Source organism: Branchiostoma belcheri, unplaced genomic scaffold (genome assembly GCF_001625305.1).
Source record: "Branchiostoma belcheri isolate BF01 breed outbred unplaced genomic scaffold, Haploidv18h27 scaffold196, whole genome shotgun sequence".
Taxonomy (NCBI): domain Eukaryota; kingdom Metazoa; phylum Chordata; class Leptocardii; order Amphioxiformes; family Branchiostomatidae; genus Branchiostoma; species Branchiostoma belcheri.
This window is the reverse complement of record NW_017803446.1, coordinates 144775-164192: the sequence shown is the minus strand read 5'-3', so window position 1 is coordinate 164192 and position 19418 is coordinate 144775. Positions and strand designations below refer to the sequence as shown.

Sequence of the window (19418 nt, the reverse complement as noted above, 5' to 3'; positions counted from 1 at the left end):
TTTGCGAACTGATTTGCGGACTGTGATTTTGGACAAGATATGATTATTATGTTAGGTATTTAGTAATTTATTTTGTATTAATTCAAATTTTATTTACTTATTTATTGTGTTCCCGTGACCCCCCCCCCCTTCAACTGGACCTCTGGGAAGAGCGGCTAAGGCCGAGAGGGCATTTCCTGTATAAATAAAGCGTATTGATTGATTGATTGATTGATTGAATATTGTTGTCTTTTTTCACGCCGTACAAGTGGCAGTACAGTACATGTTGCAAATTTTCAGTCCTTCGCCACTTTTTCTACCTATTTTATTGGATCCCTTGTGGAGAGGTAAATTCTTTTACAACGGGACATCAACACCATTGCGCGATAGTTGTGCATTTAATAATCCCTACATTTGCAAGAGAGCAATATAAATGTAGAAATTATCAAAGGTTCCAGCGTCATATGCACTGAGTGCTGAAACTCCAAACACTTGAAGACCGAAGAGTCGCTCTGTGAGCTAGGTTCGCCAAGAAGGTACACAACTCTTATCTGTCACTGGTTGCCTGAACTTAGAGGTAACAATATCGGCAGTCCTTTTGTGCCTACAGGTTGTATTTAGTGTCCTTGTATATACTTTACTAGTTTTTAAAAGAAAATAAGCTAGGGTTTTAAATAGTTGCGGCATTATGATTTTGATAAGTGATATGTAATATGTGCACGTAATTCAGCCTGTGGTTGCGATGTGAAACATGCCAATTGTACTGTTTATTGTATTTGTGAAATAAACCAATATTAGAGATGTTGGACGAAGGAGTAAACCAGACTAATCTTGAGCAATACTTTGTTGTTGTTTGACGTAGCTGCCATTTTAATATGGATCCATAACTGGATTAACATCTACAACATACACAATAATACACGCAGAGTTATCTAAGTTAAGCATTAGAAAAAAAGTACAATATCGCGGGCGACTTACGAGAAGACCATCATAGAGGTCACTCCGGGAGTGGACATAAAACACAAAAGATATTTATATCCACTCGAGAGTTCCTGCAGTTTTGTTCCGTCAACTGCTATTTGTTAATAATTTATGATATTCCCTTTAATTTCGTGTGTACTGACCTGGAGACTCTTGACCACCTCCCCTGGTCACCCTTTGTCCTTTAGTTCTGACACCGGGGGCGTTGTTTCGGTCTGCTCGGCGAGTCTTGCCGGGAGTGTGCTGAACCCGCTCCGCCATGGCTGCAGGACCTACACCGACTGATCTGAGGCCGTGTTTAAGCGAAGTAACCCAAGGCGCTTTACATGTGGTTTACCGCGAAGCCGGTTTCAAGTGGCTCCATCTGAACGCTCCAAATCACATTGAAAGCGCCTCGATCCCAAACCACTTCTAGAGGTGGTTTCGAATCGGTTATCGCGATTTGCGTCTAAACGCAATGTGATTTCAATGTGACTTCACTTGGTCATGGATTACGGGGTGATATTTCTTCATTTATATGCAATACCAACTTTTACGTGGCAGCAACTTAAAGAGTAGTAATGGTCAAATAATGTGTCCATTCTAGGACGAGCTTCACCGCCTCTGGTGGGACCATGTCGGCATTCGGCCGAGATACGCTGGGAGGGGGGCACCAGCAAGCAGGTCGTTGACCTCTGACATTAATAACACGCTACCTTGCGAGTTTTCATCAAACAACAATAAATGTAGCTCAAGCAAATTGTGATCGGACACGGTTTCAAAGGAATGTGTGGCACATGGACCAGAGGAATGTGAGTTACTCGAATCGCGGTTTGGGTGACTTCACATAAACATGGCCTGAGTCTTTACACGCGGTACATACCACTTTCAAAGACACGTGTTCAATAATTGTCTGTGACGATTCTGTGACGTCTTATATGAAATAATTAAACGGCGTGTCAGTTATCTTTGTGGGCGGAGTTTCTCTGGACTTACTGAATGCCAAATGTTCAACATGGCGTTTGCACTGCTTTAAGAACTGTTTGCTAAGTTTCTTTGCTGGAGGTAGCATAATAGGATATGGATTTCAGTATTATTCCTTAAATCCGTGGAATAATCGCCGAAGTCACGTTCGCACTGCCTTTTTTAGATGTGTCACAGCTAGCAGCTTATAGAAATCACTGTTAGTCATAGATATAACGTTACATATACAATATATTAACCTTCGCCAAGAAAGTTGTTTTTGTTGCGCGCGTGTGAACACGATAAGGCCACACCAAGTAGATTTTATGGATGACGTCCTTTGGAGACCCTAAATCTAATGCGAGAGGGCGAAAAAAACAAGAAGGGCCCTAAAAAACAAGATGCCTAGATTAGAAATATACTAAGAGACGACAAATGTTAGGACACAAATTGAATGAGGTGACACAGTGTAACAAGCAAGAAGTCTTTTATTCATCATCAAAACAGCAATAAATCAGGTGAAACAGCAGTCCTGTCCTGTTTTCGCGTTACGGGTTTCACGTCAATCTGACGTTTTTTGGCACTGTCGTGACTCTTTCGTCATAGTTACAGGAAGCGGAATTTCTTGTTTTTTTTTTCTAGGAACAGGCCAAAATCAGTGCGCGCGCGGACGTCATCCATAAAATTTACTTGGTGTGGCCTAACTCACCAAAGCTAAGATGGATTGTCTTGATATTTAGTAGGTAGGTAGGTCTTCAAGAGACCTCAAAACGATTAGATTTTGGATCCCCTGGCGACTTTTTATGGTACTGAAGCTGAACTTCCGGTTGTAATATCTCGTGATCTGGACATGCTAGAGTCACGAATTTTGGATGGTAGGTTAAGTTCTTAATCTCCAAGCAGATCATGCGGTGACAATGCAGTATCCATTGGCTAGAGGGGTGTCTTTGGACGACTACTAATGGACACCCCTCTGGCCTATGGATACTGCCTTGCCACCGTATGATCTGCTTGGAGATTAAGTAGGCTGCTGGACCTCTTGGGCTAGGGAAGAAGTGACGTGAGTTTGTTCTGAAACTGCAGGAGCATTTATTAAATAAATGAGAAAAGGCAATTATTCCATATTGGTAACTGCAGGGAATTTCATACTTGTGGCATTTGGAAGTTAGGTGAAGGCGAACATCACTAAACATAACTTATTAAAATCAGCTCATTTGCATAATGTTTGGGAAATTCTAGAATAGCCGTCTTTCATAGGATAAGGTAGTGACTGGCGAGTATGATCAACTAGTATTGTAATGAGGATCTTGTGTTCATAACCAATGATAAACATTAATAATTCGTCAACATTCGTCACTGTTAACATCATTTGGCGAAGGTATGAGATCGTTGATCTCTAGTTTTTTATAAATAATTATAATTGTAATTAAGGCCATTCTGATTTGATAAATATATGGATGACATCCACGCGCACATGATTTTTTGCCCGTTTCCAAAAAAAAAAGAGCAATTTTTGACCATACTGTAAATCGTACAAAATGAACAAATATATGTCGTTTGTTGCAAAACAAAGTATTGGAAAACGATACTAATGTGATAGAATGCCGAAATTGATTCAAGAAAAGAAGAAATTGTGTAAAAAGAAGAAATAAAAATTAAGAGTCTTACTAATATTATTCACCATACCACACTCTGTGTGTTTAGTCATTTGTTCAAAGTTTATGACCATGGTAGATTTCATAATGAAAGAAACTTTTTTTTTATTTACACTCTCGCATCAGTTTTGGGGTTCCAAGAGGATGTCATCCATATATTGAAATCAACGTGGCCTAATTATAATAGTAATAACAATTTAAAAAGGTTTGTAATTATTTTTTATTACATTGAAAGTTCAGAAATTTAATGTATTCCATAAATAAAAAACCTTGAATAGGGTTAGGGTGTTCAATGTAATACAAACTGAAAGCACTCAACATTTTTAACTATATTAAGTTTTGTTTTTATTTGCACAAGTATCCCATTCAATATTCACACTTGTTTTTTGACATTCAAACACTATGAATATCAAATATACAGATGTCATTTGTGTTTTTTTTACAAATTCTAAAATATCCGTGCCATAAAATTAACAACTCATTATTGCAGAAACATTTCTGAATATGACGTGCAATTTGAATCATTATGATAGATATCTAAAATATTTACTATCTATATTTGCAATAAAGTTAATGTTACTTCATCTAAATTACTTTCCTATCATATTAAATATATTATTAATTCCTTTTGTTGCAATAGCTTTCTTAGTGTGTCTAAATTGCACATGTTTAAGGAGGATGGCATACATTGTACATGCAGGTACATGTACATTGGCCATCACATATGTTCAATATATCTTCATATATGCCCCTAAATATCTGGTTAAGAGACTGATACTGGCGATTTTTTTGCAAAGATAAGGCAGCACCAATTCAACTTGTTGGTTCTCGCTTTTGTCTGCTTCATTTTTTTCTTCTTTTACAAAAAAAAAACATGTAAAAAATTATTTTGCCCCCCCCCCCAAAAGAAGATCATCATAATTTGGCATCAACAGTTGAATGAGGTTCCTGTCTTCATTGCTATTACATTTTTTTTTTCAATTTTGCAGTGCAGTAAGTTGATTAAAAGTTCAAACTTCATTGTTTGGATAAATTATAAACCAGCCTGGTATGTTGAGTTTGTGACTCCCATGATGGTAGCATTTTAGGATATCAAGATGCTTAGAATTTTTGGGTTGCAAACTTGATTAAAATCCTGCAAAAATTAGAGAACAAAGAAATCAAATTGCATCAGCCAAACACACTCATTCAATTTTGTGCTTTCCAAAATATAAACTTTTTTAAAATGACAAAAAAGTTTATTTATTATCAGATTTTTGCAACTAAAGCCATCTAGTGCAATTTCATGGTGGCAAAAAAAATTCTAGTTGAGGAAATCTGTCTGATATTAAACATTTATTGCGAGTCTTGGCACATTTTTGACACCATTTCATTTAAATACCCCCCTCCCCCTTTAGTTTTTGGGTACCGATTTCCATTGTCTACATCACATTTTTGACTCACAGATATCAGTAAGCTACTGGATATATTTGATTCAACTTCTTACAATTAAAATGAACCAAAAAATTGACTAGCATGAAAGTTCATCTAAGTTGGTAAATTACATTATGAAAAACTTAAACTGTTCTTCAACTCAAAATTTGACTCACCAGAAATTTTCGACTGAATCACTCAGTCTTCCTCAGCTATCTGACCCAAATGCTGTGGACACGTGATTTTTCCCACGTGTGACGTCAGCAAAGGGTCAAAGGTTGTCTGAAGTCGCTATCGCCCCCCGTCCCGATTGAGCGATGGTTGAAGTGCCCTGATGTATATGGCCTCTTTTATGCCTCTCTTGAAGTAATCCTGTTCGGTATCCAAGATTCTGACCCCCTCCAAATCCACTGTGTGTCCCGGTGATTCTACAGTATGTGGATGTGCTGTGACACCTCAAATGCAACAGAACTGGGTCGTCTATGTTCTAGAAACCTGGTTTTTAGTGAGCGCTCAGTTTCCCCGATATAAGTTTCCCGACAGGGGCCTCTGTTAGTGTTTCCCTGGCAACTTATGTGGTAGATAACCCCACATTTGTCTTCCTTGGGAGTTTTGTCCTTAGGTGCCACAAGGAGTTGTCTTAACGTACGATGAGGTCTGAAACAGGTACTCACTCCGTGTGCAGCAAAGATTCTACGTAGGGGCTCAGAAACACCCTTTACGTATGGGAGGACTACAAGTGTTTTTCTGTTTTTCCCTCCCGTTCCCTGACTATCTTGGGGTTTAGACCGGGGCTGTCTGGGCTCGGAGGCTTTCCTAATGAGCCACTGAGGGTAGCCACACTTCTTTAGGGCTTCTGTAACGTGCTCGATCTCGCTACTTCTATCCGCAGGATCACTGATGATGGTATTAGCTCTATGTAAAAGGGTCTTGATCACACCCAACTTGTGGTCCAAAGGGTGGTTTGAGAAAAAATTTAGATATTGGTCCGTGTGTGTCGCCTTACGGTATATGCTAACCCGCTGGGACCTATCCTGGTTGATAGTTGTTATGAGTGTCTAGAAAGGGCAGTGCACCATCTTCTTCTTGTTTCTCTCAGGGCACTTCAACCATCGCTCAACCGGGACGGGGGGCGATATCGACTTCAGACAACCTGTGACCCTTTGCTGACGTCACACGTGGGAAAAATCACATGTCCACAGCATTTGGGTCAGATAGCTGAGGAAGACTGAGTGATTCAGTCGAAAATTTCTGGTGAGTCAAATTTTGAGTTGAAGAACAGTTTAAGTTTTTCATTAAAAAATTGACTGGTTTTGCCACCCTGAAATCACATTGGATGCCTATGATAATCCAAGAGGGGTAAGTTCTTGAGAAGTTTTAGGAGTGGGATGATTTTGGAGAAGTCATGATTTTGATGACGTTGTTGGATGGACCGATGATTTCATCTTTCCTGACAACACGTCTGTCTCCATTGATTTCTCTGGCCTGCAGGAAGACAATAAAAGATAAAACAATTAATGTTTAGTACTAAAAAATGTTTAGTGCTCAATAAAAACAAATGTATACATATACAAATACATATACAAATACATGTGCGGGACTTTCAAATTTCAAAAGCAAATAATATACAAAGGCTGTGCAATAATATTAATATAACTTAGAGTTCGAGGATCTCATACCTTCGCCAAATAATGTTAATCTTTATGACTAACAAATTATTGATCATTCTGAACCAAGTCTTGAGATACATTTTAGTACGAGGCTTCAGAGTTGGTAGCAATACTACATGTATCCAATTGTACCTCAGCTCGGACAAATGTTCCCTTCAGCAGCTCCAGAGCATGTACCAACACAGTATGGAGGTGGCCCACTGTGGTACCTGGTCTCAGAACCATGCAGTCCTGAAAAAAGTAAAAGGTAGAGGTAGTCAATGGTACTCACCACCACCAGGGTGTACAATGGGTCCCTGACTTTGGTTAGGGAGGTATAAAAAGGCAGTAGAAGAAGAGGATGGGCTCTGCCTTCCAATTATATGTGCCTTAGACAAGATTCCTACTTTGTATAATGAGACCAAATGCCCACTTCAACTGTTCAGGGCAAAATATGATCATTTTGCATGCAGTTGATTCTGAATTTTTCTTTTTTTTGCAAATCAGAAGAAAATGAAGAGGGCAAATCCGCTATTAAACCAAGAAATTAAATTGGTGTGGCCTAAGGCTGGATCTTTCTTGTACCTTAAGCACTCCAGGTGCCTCTCCCTTTTGCCTGTGATCCAGCGACATGAGTGTGTCCAGGTCTTGTACAGGGAATGCAAAGATGGGTGACTTCAGGGACACAGCAAGGTTCAGCGCATTGTGGACATTGGTAGAACCGTGCCTACAGTGTTGTGCAGTAACACACACTACATGTAAGTTATGTAAGTTATGTATATTCTAAGTAAATATAATATGGGCTACGATAGAGAGAGAGAGAGATTGAAGTAAATTTGATATGAAACAATTGTCAACAAGTTATACAATGTTACTATTTATTTACATGCATGTATCATGATCATGTTTCCATTAATTTGGTAACTGCATATGTTGTAAAACAGTTTGTGAAATTTGCCAGTAAAAATTATGATAAGTTGCACCTATTTGATTGTTTAACATAATTAGAACACAATGTCAGTGTTCTTGTTCCAGCTAAATATCAAATCATAAATACTTTACAAGACTTTAATCACTAGACTCAAGTGAAAATGAGTATTGTCTGTCCAGTATTCGTTTCTATGTTCGGGACCCAACACCATCAATACATGTAGCTGCCTCTGTTCCGCATGTATTGCACTGTTCCAATTTCAATGAATTAAATCAAATCAAATCCCACTAAAAGTTACAAAATGCAAATACATGTAATACAGTATTAACCAAATTAAGAAAGTGAAGCAGTGGGCTTACTTAGAGAGTACACTGTTCTGTATCCTGTCCAGTTCCTCAGTGTCTGTAGAGGACAGGGGCTTAAGGGTTGTGTCATCGGACATGAAGGAGGGTTCCCCGTAACGGTAGTGCAGGGAGCCAGTCTTCTGTAACTCCTGCAGTTTACATTCACTCTGGGCACTCATGGCCATCACAGCTGCATTTGGGTAGGCCTCCTGTATCCTAGAAAAAAGGTATTCCACACTGTAAAACATTAAACTTTATTCCAACACACAGTTTACAAAGATCAGATTTTAAGAGACCACTGTCGCCTTCATCAGGATAATTAATGACCAATCACTTCACAACGTGATCTCGTGAGAGTTACGGTTACAAACACGTGACCTTATTCACATGAGACTTTACTGATACGTGATGTAAGCAATTGATCAAAAGTGTCAGGGAGTTTATATCGTCCAGACGTCCACCATCTCTATTAAGTAACAGTGGTCGCTGAAAATTTGATCTCTGTAACTGTGTGTTGGAATAAAGTTTAACGTTTTACTATGATTACTACCAAGTTGAACACAGATGAACTTTCATGATAATCTGGTATTCCACATTGTGTAATTTACTGTCAAGTCCCTGGCACACATAGCCTAATTACATGTATGTACGAAGGAAAACATATTGTTTTTGCTACATTTCCTCTTCTTCTTCCTTTCCAAACACTGACCTCTGACCTGGCCAATGACCTGACTTGTTGACATCTCTCACCATGGTAACTGGTGTTGGGTTACATAGTGTTGCAATTTTATAGTAGGAGGGATTTATACTCCTGTCTGACCATATATATATGAATGTATTTCAGTAAGAATCAATAGAGCAGACCATACGCGAAGGTAAACATACGCGAAGGTAAACATTATGCATTTGCTTTGCAACCTTACAACCGACGACCTCATCCAAGTCTACACGTCGTACGTACGCCCTGTTGTGGAATATTGCGCGCCTGTCTGGCACTCGGGACTGACATCATCACAAACTGTACGTCTGGAGAGGATCCAGAAAAGAGCTCTGCGAACCATCCTCGGGGAACGTTACATCAACTATGAAACCGCCCTGCAGAACACGAACCTACAGACACTTGAACAAAGAAGAACGGACCTGTGCCTTAAGTTCGCAAAGAAGATGGACCCTGCAATGCTCCCCCCAAGAGCCTCAGACATTCACAACAAAGCCACTAGAAACTCGAACTTGATAAGGACAATCAGATGTAGAACTGACCGTTACAAAGACTCACCTATCCCCTACTTCGTCAGACTCCTAAACATGCAAAACTGATGATGAACTTTGTGAATTATTATGAAAATTTGTGTACCATTTTAGAAATTGTATGACCTAGTTCCAATCTCAGAAGTTACGACTTTGTGTGAAGGACTGTTTGAGTCGACCCATATATTTTCAAACATAACGCTAATTTTATTTCTACGTAGTGCCTTAAATTACCTTTTTTACCTAGCTAAGTCGACGACGCATCTCTTAAATGTTTTTAAATTGTGGAGATTTAAAATCAAGACCGGCACTGACTGTGAAAAATAAGGCTTGAATGAAATTTTACAATGTTAACGTATTAATACTGGTCTTTTTCTTTTATAATGAATTGTACATCTGTAATAGAATCAGCAATTCAGCCATGTGGCTGCCAGTGATTTTAAATTTGAATAAAACCATTCATTCATTCATTCATTCAACCTTAATTTTCTAGTAATAATGATAGCTTCTTGAACACTGCAGAACTTACCCCAGCCATGGTTTAATATGACTTAACAGTAGGTTAGGAGTAAGGTCAGCTGTGCCAGCCAAATGTATGGCAAGTGGTTGGCTGGTGTTCATCAGTAGTCCATCCGTGTTTGAGGCATGTTCGAGGGTCAAATTTAACTCAAATTGGATTTTATTCTTACAGAAAGCTAGGCATGGCCCAATCTTTAGACAAACTTGATTTGTTGGTGTTTGGGGGACAGTTCTGAATGTGACAGGGGTTTGACTAGCTGATTGTTTCAACTGATGCAACATGCATGAAGGATAGACCCTATAGAGCTAAAATGAGCTAGTGGGGTCATGTGGCGCAGTCGGTAGCGCGTTCGGCTCACACCCCAGAGGTCGTGGGTTCAAACCCTGCCCATGTCACTGCTCTTGTGCCTTTTGGAAAGGCACTTAACACGACTTTCCTCACTTCACTCACAGGTGGAAATGAGTACCTAGCTTCGGTTAGGGACGTCCCTCGGATAGGACTTTAAATGGAGGTCCCGTGTTTGGGAGAGCCATACCCCATGCACGTTAAAGAACCCACCGCACTTATCAAAAAGAGTAGGGGATCTTCCTAGTGTGAGTGGTTCAAAACCGAACAGTCCGGTCTTACGCAGCTTGTACATGTACATGTAAGCACATGTACAAAACTGGTGTGTTACGCCTAAAGGCGGTTTACCAGTTATGCGAAACAAACAAAAAACAAACAAACAAAAAAAGAGATGGATCCCAGGCTATCTGACTTCCTGAAATGCACACCTGCACACACCTGTGTATGTTGTTGTCTGCCTGGGGCAGGTCAGACTTGTTCAGCCCCAGCACCATGGGGAAACGGAGCCGGATAAACTCAGTCACCAGTCTGTGGACAACACCAACATCCCATCCAGGCAGGGTCTCAACCAGCTTCCTAGTAGAAAAAAAAAAAAAGATTGAGTTGCTTTTTTCGTCACAGAGGCCATGCATGAAGGGTTTGTTTTAATTGTGACTGTTAGTGTGCTTGACATTATTCTACAGCTGTAGTGATTTCCACATGTTTCGTAAATGAATGAACTTTATTGCTCAACAATCGTACAAGGTACAATGTATGGCAGTAATACAACCGTTACAATACTACAAAACTTTACTTACTACAAACTACTATCTAATATTAGTATACAGTATTTGAGTTACCATATGATCATGTATTGATGATATGTTCTCGCTTATGGAATAAAGTGTACAAAAATTGGCCTACGTAAGCAGATATGGTAGTTGGACATGACAATAATTCATGGAATGTATCGTACTGTGTACCAGATTGGGTAAACTTTGTCTTAGTAGTAAGTCTGTAACAATGTATCTCTTTCTTTTCTATAGGTGGGACAAGTCATAACAAAGTGAAATTCATCTTCAATACTCTCATTACAAGTGGGACACAGCCTCTAAATTGACAGGAGAAAAGTTAAGCCCCGTCACTGCCGAACTCCCCCTCTCAGTGGTGATTGCCTGATGTTTGGCAAGGTCAGCTATATTTTTTGGAGCGCATCAGCAGAATGGACTGCGCCTGTGCAGAACCCTGTATTTTCGTGTTTTTCGTTAGGTTTTTGGTCAACGTTGCATCAGAATTTTGCCTGTTGCAGAGGATATTTTTTCTGACACAACATTTGGAAACTACTGTCGAAATGCTAAACTTACATGAGCGAATACAACCTTATATGAGACATTCTGCCGAAACGCTATGGACAATACATGATGGGTTTCGCGCAGGTGCAGTACGTTCTGCCGACGTTTTATTTTTTGGCTGCGACAAACTGAAACACTTTGGCATGGCTGGTGGTTGGCTGGTGTGTAGTAGGTAATCAGACTGAGTTGTCGGAGAATGGTTGGCAGCCAATTAAACTCAAATTTGACTCAAATTCAATTTGGTACATACCAAACGCTGGGTGTGTCATAACAAAATGGGCTGGTACCTTGGGTGATACCGGCTACACCATGTAGTAATCTCTGTACCTTGTATCAATGCCAGCTGCAGTGAAGGCTGCTTGGATGACAGATCTAGAGGCGTGGTACCCAGTAAACATGTCCAGCAGCTTCAGAGGCCTCTTCACTATCGCCTCCCACTTGGTCATGATGTTGTCATAGATCCAGCGACTATGTAATAATAAATATTAATAATAATAATAAATGGTTTTTATTGTCCAAACAGTACCCGTGCAGTCGCAGCCTTTATACGGCTGAATTGATGCAGGGTATCACATAATATCTATCAATACAAATCACAACAATCAAATAATACATGACACACGTATTTGTTCCACAAATGTTTTTGTGGAACTGACGCAAGGGTCTGTGCGGCTGCCATTCGGCGCCACAAGGTGAGCTCAATACGACTTTCCCCAACCGAAGTTAGGTACCCATTCACACCTGGGTGGAGTGAGGAAATTCGTGTAAAGTGCCTTTCCCAAGGGCACAACGTCAGGGCGCATGTCCAGACATGTCCCGGGTACAACTTGGAATCGAACCTGGGTCTACCCGCTTCATAGTCGAATGCTCTAACCACTACACCACCCGACGCAGGCACAACACAATCATGTCAAACATTCAGATGAAAGCCGATCTGTGTTTGGTAGAATCCATAACTATTTGTAAAGTTTAAGCTTTGTTCCCACACAAGAAGGAGACTCTTCATGAATTTTCGGTTGGTCTCATCACACCATGTAAGATGCACTCGGTGGCAGTAAAAATTACTATAGAAATGAATGGTACATAAAGTTGCCAATCCTGTAAAAGATTTTTAAAATGCAGTTACTAATTTAAAAAAGATGTCATAATCAAGAAGTTTCTTTATGTACTGTTTGGTAAGAAGAAAATTTGATACTGCTATGATTTTAACATGCTATGAAGTTCAACATATATAAGCCAATGGGATTTACTTTTCAGCACCAAGGACAAGACCAGAGGTGGAAACTTTGTTATTGCATAGTCTATAGAATAAGTAAATACTAATGTTAAAGATAAACCTACAATGTATATCTTTCGGCCACACCAATTTAATTTGTTGTTTCTCGGATTCGCCTGTCCATTTTTTTCTGATTTGCAGAAAAAAAAAAGTTGTTAGGTTCTAAATCAACTGCAAAATGCTCAATGAAAGACATATTTTGGCCCAAACGGTTGAAGAAAGTCCTTTTCTTCCTAGTTGTTAAAGTTTTGCAATGTAACACTTTGTTTCATTAGAAATTCAAAATCTATTATTTAATTATAAAACAACCTGGTATGTTGACTTCATGGCTCATATTGTAACATTTCCGGCTATCATGGGGTGCCTTGGCCTGAGTGTTTTTTTTTTCGCCCTGTCGCTTCATATTTTTTTCAGAAAAAATCTGAGAAACAGGTTCCTACAATTTACAATTTTGACTCAGCGGGAACATCACATATACACAGCCAACATCACATATCACTGCATCAAGGTAAGAAACAAAACATTAAATCAGAGCCTTTTCTTGTCTCCTCTCTTCATAGTTATCTGTCATCCACCTTCCGGCATGGTAAGGCCATGTTGATTTGATTATATGGATGACATCCACGCGCGCATGAATTTTCGGCCGTTTCCAAAAAAAAAAAGTTTTCAACCATACTGTAAATCGTACAAAACAGTTGCAAAATGAGCAAAAATATACCATAAGTTACAAAAATAAATTAATAAAAACTATACCAATGTCGTAGAATGCCAAAATCAAACGAAAAATGACGAAATTGTAAAGAAATAAACTTGAACACTAGATTATTCGCCAAACCATATTCTGTCCCATTTGCTCAACCCTCATGACCACGTAGATTTCATAATGAAAAGAACTTTTTTTTTTTGCAAAACTTTTTTTTTATTCGCACGCTCGCATCAGTTTTTGGGCTCCCGGAGGATGTCATCCATATAATCAAATCAACATGGCCTAACAGACATCTTTACCCATTTTCGGCATGTTGACCACTGTCAGAAGGCAACAAAATCTCTTGTTTTTTTTTTTGTTTTTTTAATCAGGCGAAAATTAATATATAATGCGCTGATGTCATCCATAAAAATTACTTGCTGTGGATTAAGGACTTGGATCCTTTGATACCATTTCTAATGTTACAACATTGATGGACAGGTCTATATTTTGAAAAATTAGGCGTCCTCTTTTCTGTTTTGGAGGGGATGTCATTCATAAAATTTCTTTACTGTGGCCTCAAAAACAATCTACATGTAGGCACTAGTAGGACTTACTGTATTTCCAGGTTGAGCCACCTGACATCATTAGTTGGATCGTACCCTGTTGTCTCCTCTCCATTCTCATCCGTCTGTCCCGATACATCAATGATGTGTATTAGAACATCAGATTCTGCATCCAGCAAGTCATTCAAGAACCTGGCAGGGGACAGATACATGTAAGCAATCGTCATCAATTGCAATTTTAAAGTCACACACACACACACAGCACGTCAGCAGAACGTACTGCACAAAACCGTAGTGTATTGTGCATAGCATGTAGCCAGAATGTCTCATAAAAGGTTGTCAATAAGGTATATATATATAAGGTTAACAGATATGCTGTCAGGACTGCAACAGCCAAAATTCTAATGCAACAGTGACCAAACGTCCAACGAAAACCATGAAAAATCAGGATTTCTTGCAGATGCAGTACGTTCTGCTGACGTGCTCACACACACACACGCTCTGACCAACAAACGACTGAGTGTAGACTTCTGACCAAATTTCTTTGACCTGAATAGAGGTGGACTCTGAGATTGGACAATGATTTGTGCTTGTATGCTTGGTTTCTTATTTCTTATTTGATGTATTACAGTAACTAAATATTTACTAGTTGTTTTTGATTTTGAACCCAAATACCAATTTTCATTCACACATGCACCAGATTTCCAGCACTCAGGCCACACCAATTTAATTCCTTGGTTAACGGATTCGCCGCTTCATTTTTTTCTGATTTGCAAATAAAAATAAAAATTCAGAATCAGCTGCAAAATGCTCATATTTTGCCCTGAACAGTTGAAAACAGTCCTTTTCTTACTACTTGTTACAGTCATTCCATCTTTCAATGCAGTGGTATCATTACAAGTTAAAAATTCATTGTTTAAATTTTGAACCAGCCTGGTGTGTTGACTTCATGGCTCCTATCGTACCATTTTGGGCCATAATAGGATGCCTAGGCCTGTTTTTATTTTTATTTTATTTTCGCCCGCCCGCTCCTTTATTTTTCTAGAAAAATCTGTTAACCAAGAAATTAAATATAAACACATTAAATTTTATTAAATCCGTTAACCAAGAAATTAAATATAAACACATTAAATTTTGTACTTGTGCAAATGTACCTGTTTCCTCTCCCTTTGCCATCGGCTGCCCCAGGAACTAACCCAGCAACGTCTTTCAACAGTACAGGTAACAGTCGTTCTCCTCTGTAGTTGTGGCCATAGCCTGGAGGAGGAGGCAACAATATTTCAACAGGAATATGCATTCATTCTATAGAGATTAGTTCCTCTGAAACATGAAAACACTCACTGCTACATAGTGCTGCATACCGGTTCACTGGACTTGGATCCGGACTTGTAAGAATGTTTAGGTTCAAGTCCAAAAAAAGTCAAGAACCGAGTCCGGACTTATTAAAGACCATTTCACATACCCCTTTTCTTTCCAAACCACCTACAATGTAAAACCCTCCGTAGATTGCAAAATCTATGCTGCAAAATGAACAAAACATTGCCATCGAGCATCGTCAAGTACCGACCTCCATGTTATGTTATGTTAAGTTTCACCCAGACAACATTGCAATGTTACCAACATGCAATTTTGTATATGCCATGGGTTTAGGTCCAGACTTACAAGTCTGGAACTGAACCTAAACCTGAGACTGGACTTGAATCCGGACCTGAACCTAAATGTGGGTTTAGGTATGCACCACTACTGCTACAATGTACACTTTGTACAATCACATACTCAGAGACTGTGTCCCACATGTAATGAGAGTATTGTACTGAATTTCACTTTGTTATGACTTGTCCCACCTATAGAAAAGAGATACATTGTTACAGACCAATTTACTACAAAGTTCACCCAATCTGGTACACAGTATGATACATTCCATGAATTATTGTCATGTCCAACTACCATATCTGCTTACGTAGGCCAATTTCTGTACACTTTATTCCATACGCAAGAACATTAATCAATACATGACCATATGGTAACTCATATACTGTTTAGATAGTAGTTTGTAGTAAGAAATGTAATGAGATAGTTTAGTTTAAAAATTTGTAGTATTGTTGTATTGTTGTATTGTTGCAATTTATTATGATTAAGTTGTCCTGGTGTTAATTGAGTTAGCCCAAACAAATCCGAACAGCCAATCAGCAAGCTAAGGAGAATAGAGGAAAGCTGCATGCCTATTGGTTGCCTGCTCTACATGTACATGTACATGCCATTCTGATGACATCTGTACTATATTTGGATTCAATGATGAAAAAATGTTACCTGTACTACATTGCTGGTCCATCTTAATTGAGTTAACACAATCAAATCCGGACAGCCAATCAGCAAGGAGAATAGAGGAATGCTGCATGCCTATTGGTTGCCTGTTCTACATGCCATTCTGATGACATCTGTACTATATTTGGATTTAATGATGAAAAAAATGTTACCTGCACTACATTGCTGGTCCATCTTGGCACAAGGACATGGCACACTGAAATAGGCCGTGCCAAAGTTGGGCTCTATGGTAGTGAAGGGGTGGGCAGCAGTCTTGGCCTGGTTCTGGGCCATAGCTGCGTTAAAAAAGGTGGACTTCCCAGCAGAGGGTTTACCCTACAGAAATAATGCAGCAAGAGTTGGGTAGACACTTTTATAATTACATGTTAACTGGCAAGACTGTTTATTGAAATATAGACTTTGCTTTTATTAATAGTTCAGTTACGTTGCCCAAAAAGCAACACCAAAATCTTTGAAACATACAAGGATTGTACTACAATACCAAATGATTACATATATAAATTGCACAATTATGTATCATGCAAATGCCGCGAAGACAAAGAAGACTCAGGAGCTAAAAACAGAATTAGTAATAACCAAGCTTCAGAGGCCCCATCCAAATTACTGTAACAGTGAAAATACAGTCATGTAGATCTCTTATGTTTCATGTACGTCATTACCAAAGAGATAAAAAAAACTCTGACTAATTCCTGATTTTTTTAGAGTCACTTCAGTCTGAACTGTGTAGTACTATAAATTAACCACTACTGTTATCAGATCACTTGCTGACACCAAATTTTTTCTAACTTGTGCGGGTCCCTGGGTCTTTATGACAGAGAATTCGAAGCAAAATGTGGTCTATACATGTAAGTATAACCCTAAAAAATCTGGCATCTGATTGCAAGCTAGAATATTGAATAGCAAAAATCTTTTTATCACAACCATTTATTTTTCAAGCCAACGTTTCGATGACCTTCTGTCGTCTTCATCAGGGCAATTCTCTGGCTTGAAAAATAAATGGTTGTGATAAAAAGAACTTTGCTATTCAGTCGTTTACCAACCTGATGAAATTATTTACGGAAGCTAGAATATTGTATGACTTCTTAAGTGACAACAGTTAAAGTGTTACTTTTGGTATGTGTGAGAAAGTTGACCCCCTACCACTAGTCCAATCACAAAGTTCCAGCGGCCTCCAGTGTTTCTGACTTCGGTGAGCTCCGCTGGTGAGGACAGCAAGTCTAAGACATCGGACGGTTCTTCTTCTGTCTGGTCCTAACATTGAGAACAAGACATCAGGGATTTCAGTAGTGCTGTGTAACATCTGTGTCCATAATATCAACAGGGTCCATATCACCACCTTGAGAACAAGACTTTTGAAAAAAGTTTATCTCGGCCGCTGGCCATGTAGTTTTGTGTTCTTGGAGGATGTCCACATAGATTTGTGTAACTGCTAGAGAGGAAAGAATGTATTACCTAGTATGTTCATACCTGTAACACCAAACAGGGTAATAAGTTGGCTTCCATTATCATTTGCTTCAATGGAATTAGTGAAAAATATTAATCTCGAAGCAGATGTTGGGAGGGAAAATGTTTAGGTAGAGATACAGATTTTCATTTGTGATTGAAGATTTGAGAGACAGGAAAGAGTTTAGGATATGTATGTGGAGCTAATTTCTCTGTTAGAGTAGGTTACACAGCTCTATGTATGGGGAAGACATTTTTTGGAATCAGTAGTGTCATGTTGTATATTACAGAGGAACTATGTTTCATCTGTATGTTTCATTGAAATTGTAATGTCTGGACAATACTGATGAATAAAGAGCAAAGATGCATGTGTCAAAAGTGAAATGTTTTATTTTGGTATAACTTCATGAGACAACACAAAATGGAGTGGCTACAATAACAGAGCTGTCAAACGTTATCAAGCTTAATGCACTAACATATTGTTAGGTTGTACGAATTCATAAATTTTCACGGGGGGGGAGGGGGGCGATAACGTAACTCTGTTTAAATCTGTTCAACAGCACGAATAAAACACAATGTAATTGATTGCCCTTGCCCGTAGTATCTTTAGCTCCATTTTTATCCTATGGCTCTATGCCTAATACCCTTATAATTCCTGATATTTTGCTATTTTTGCTAAGTAAATACCTAAGCAGCCTCATGCGTTACATCCGGGATCTTCGATATGGGAAATTCCATTCAGGCCACTAATCAAAAGCGACATCTTGCGACCGAGGAATATAGTGCACTTCCATAACCTTCGTCTTGACTTATTCAGATGTCTCAAGGTAATATTAAAACGTAATTTTTTAAACTTGGTTTATTGGTGCAATTGCAGCAGTTATTACCAAATCTTTATAACATTTAATGCATACTACTCTCATGTCCCTAATAAACATACCCCCCGGAATAAACATACCCCCCGGACAAATCTTCAAAGTCTAATATACATACCCTCCGGAATAAACGTACCCCCCGGAAAATGACCAAATTGACAGGTGAACGGTACTGAAATGTGCTCTTTATTTCAATACCAATGTATGGGCAAATCTTTCACTGTTACTTTTGATTAGGAATATAAATATACTGTACTAGTACTCAACAAACAGTGTCGACATTACAGCCATATTACACCACTAGCAATAGGGGTGGGTACCTGTTCGGCTCTTCCAGGTCCAGAGGATCAGGTCCAGGTCCGGACCTGTACCTGTACCTGATTCTGAATACCGGAGTTTCAGTACCGAATTTTTTTGCTAAATGATCATTGCTAAATACAATATAACGTTAAGTATATGTAACCACTACAATGATTTTCATTTTATTTTATTTTTTTATTTTTATGGGTTCACCACACCACGAAGTGGTGTGGTGAAACCATATTGCTTTTTCTGATGTTTCTTCTCCTCCTTCTCCTTCTCCTTCTCCTGCCATTTTTTAAAATGGATTCAGCTTCTTCATTTTAGGGCCTAAGGTCCTGAAATTTGGTATGGAGGTACAGTGGGCAAATACCCCTAGGCGTTTTTTAAATTATTGTGATACAGGCTTTTAGAATGGTTTTATTTGAGTTTTTTGGCTGTATTATAGCTAATGTATTACTGTGTTAGTGTGCCATGTTTACCACGTCTGGGCATGAGTCATCACAATGGAATGCAGGGCATCAACCAATAGGCATGCAGCTTTCCTCTATACTTCTTGCTGATTGGCTGTTGGAATTTAACTTGATTAACACCTGCACACTGAGCATTT

General features: G+C 38.9%; 1 protein-coding gene across 1 annotated transcript in view; it reads right to left on the bottom strand.

The window, feature by feature from the left end:
• Positions 1-6268: 6268 nt before the first annotated feature.
• LOC109468244 (uncharacterized GTP-binding protein YGR210C-like) overlaps positions 6269-19418 on the bottom strand; it is a 26801-nt gene continuing 13651 nt past the window's right edge. The window contains exons 5-14 of the mRNA XM_019766500.1: positions 17331-17441; positions 16343-16505; positions 15020-15122; positions 13917-14057; positions 11666-11806; positions 10446-10583; positions 7910-8110; positions 7205-7346; positions 6773-6871; positions 6269-6455 (exon numbers count right to left, since the gene is read on the bottom strand). Of these exons, the coding sequence (XP_019622059.1) occupies positions 6348-6455; positions 6773-6871; positions 7205-7346; positions 7910-8110; positions 10446-10583; positions 11666-11806; positions 13917-14057; positions 15020-15122; positions 16343-16505; positions 17331-17441 (1347 nt within the window). The 3' untranslated portion in view covers positions 6269-6347. The remainder of the gene's footprint in view (positions 6456-6772; positions 6872-7204; positions 7347-7909; positions 8111-10445; positions 10584-11665; positions 11807-13916; positions 14058-15019; positions 15123-16342; positions 16506-17330; positions 17442-19418) is intronic.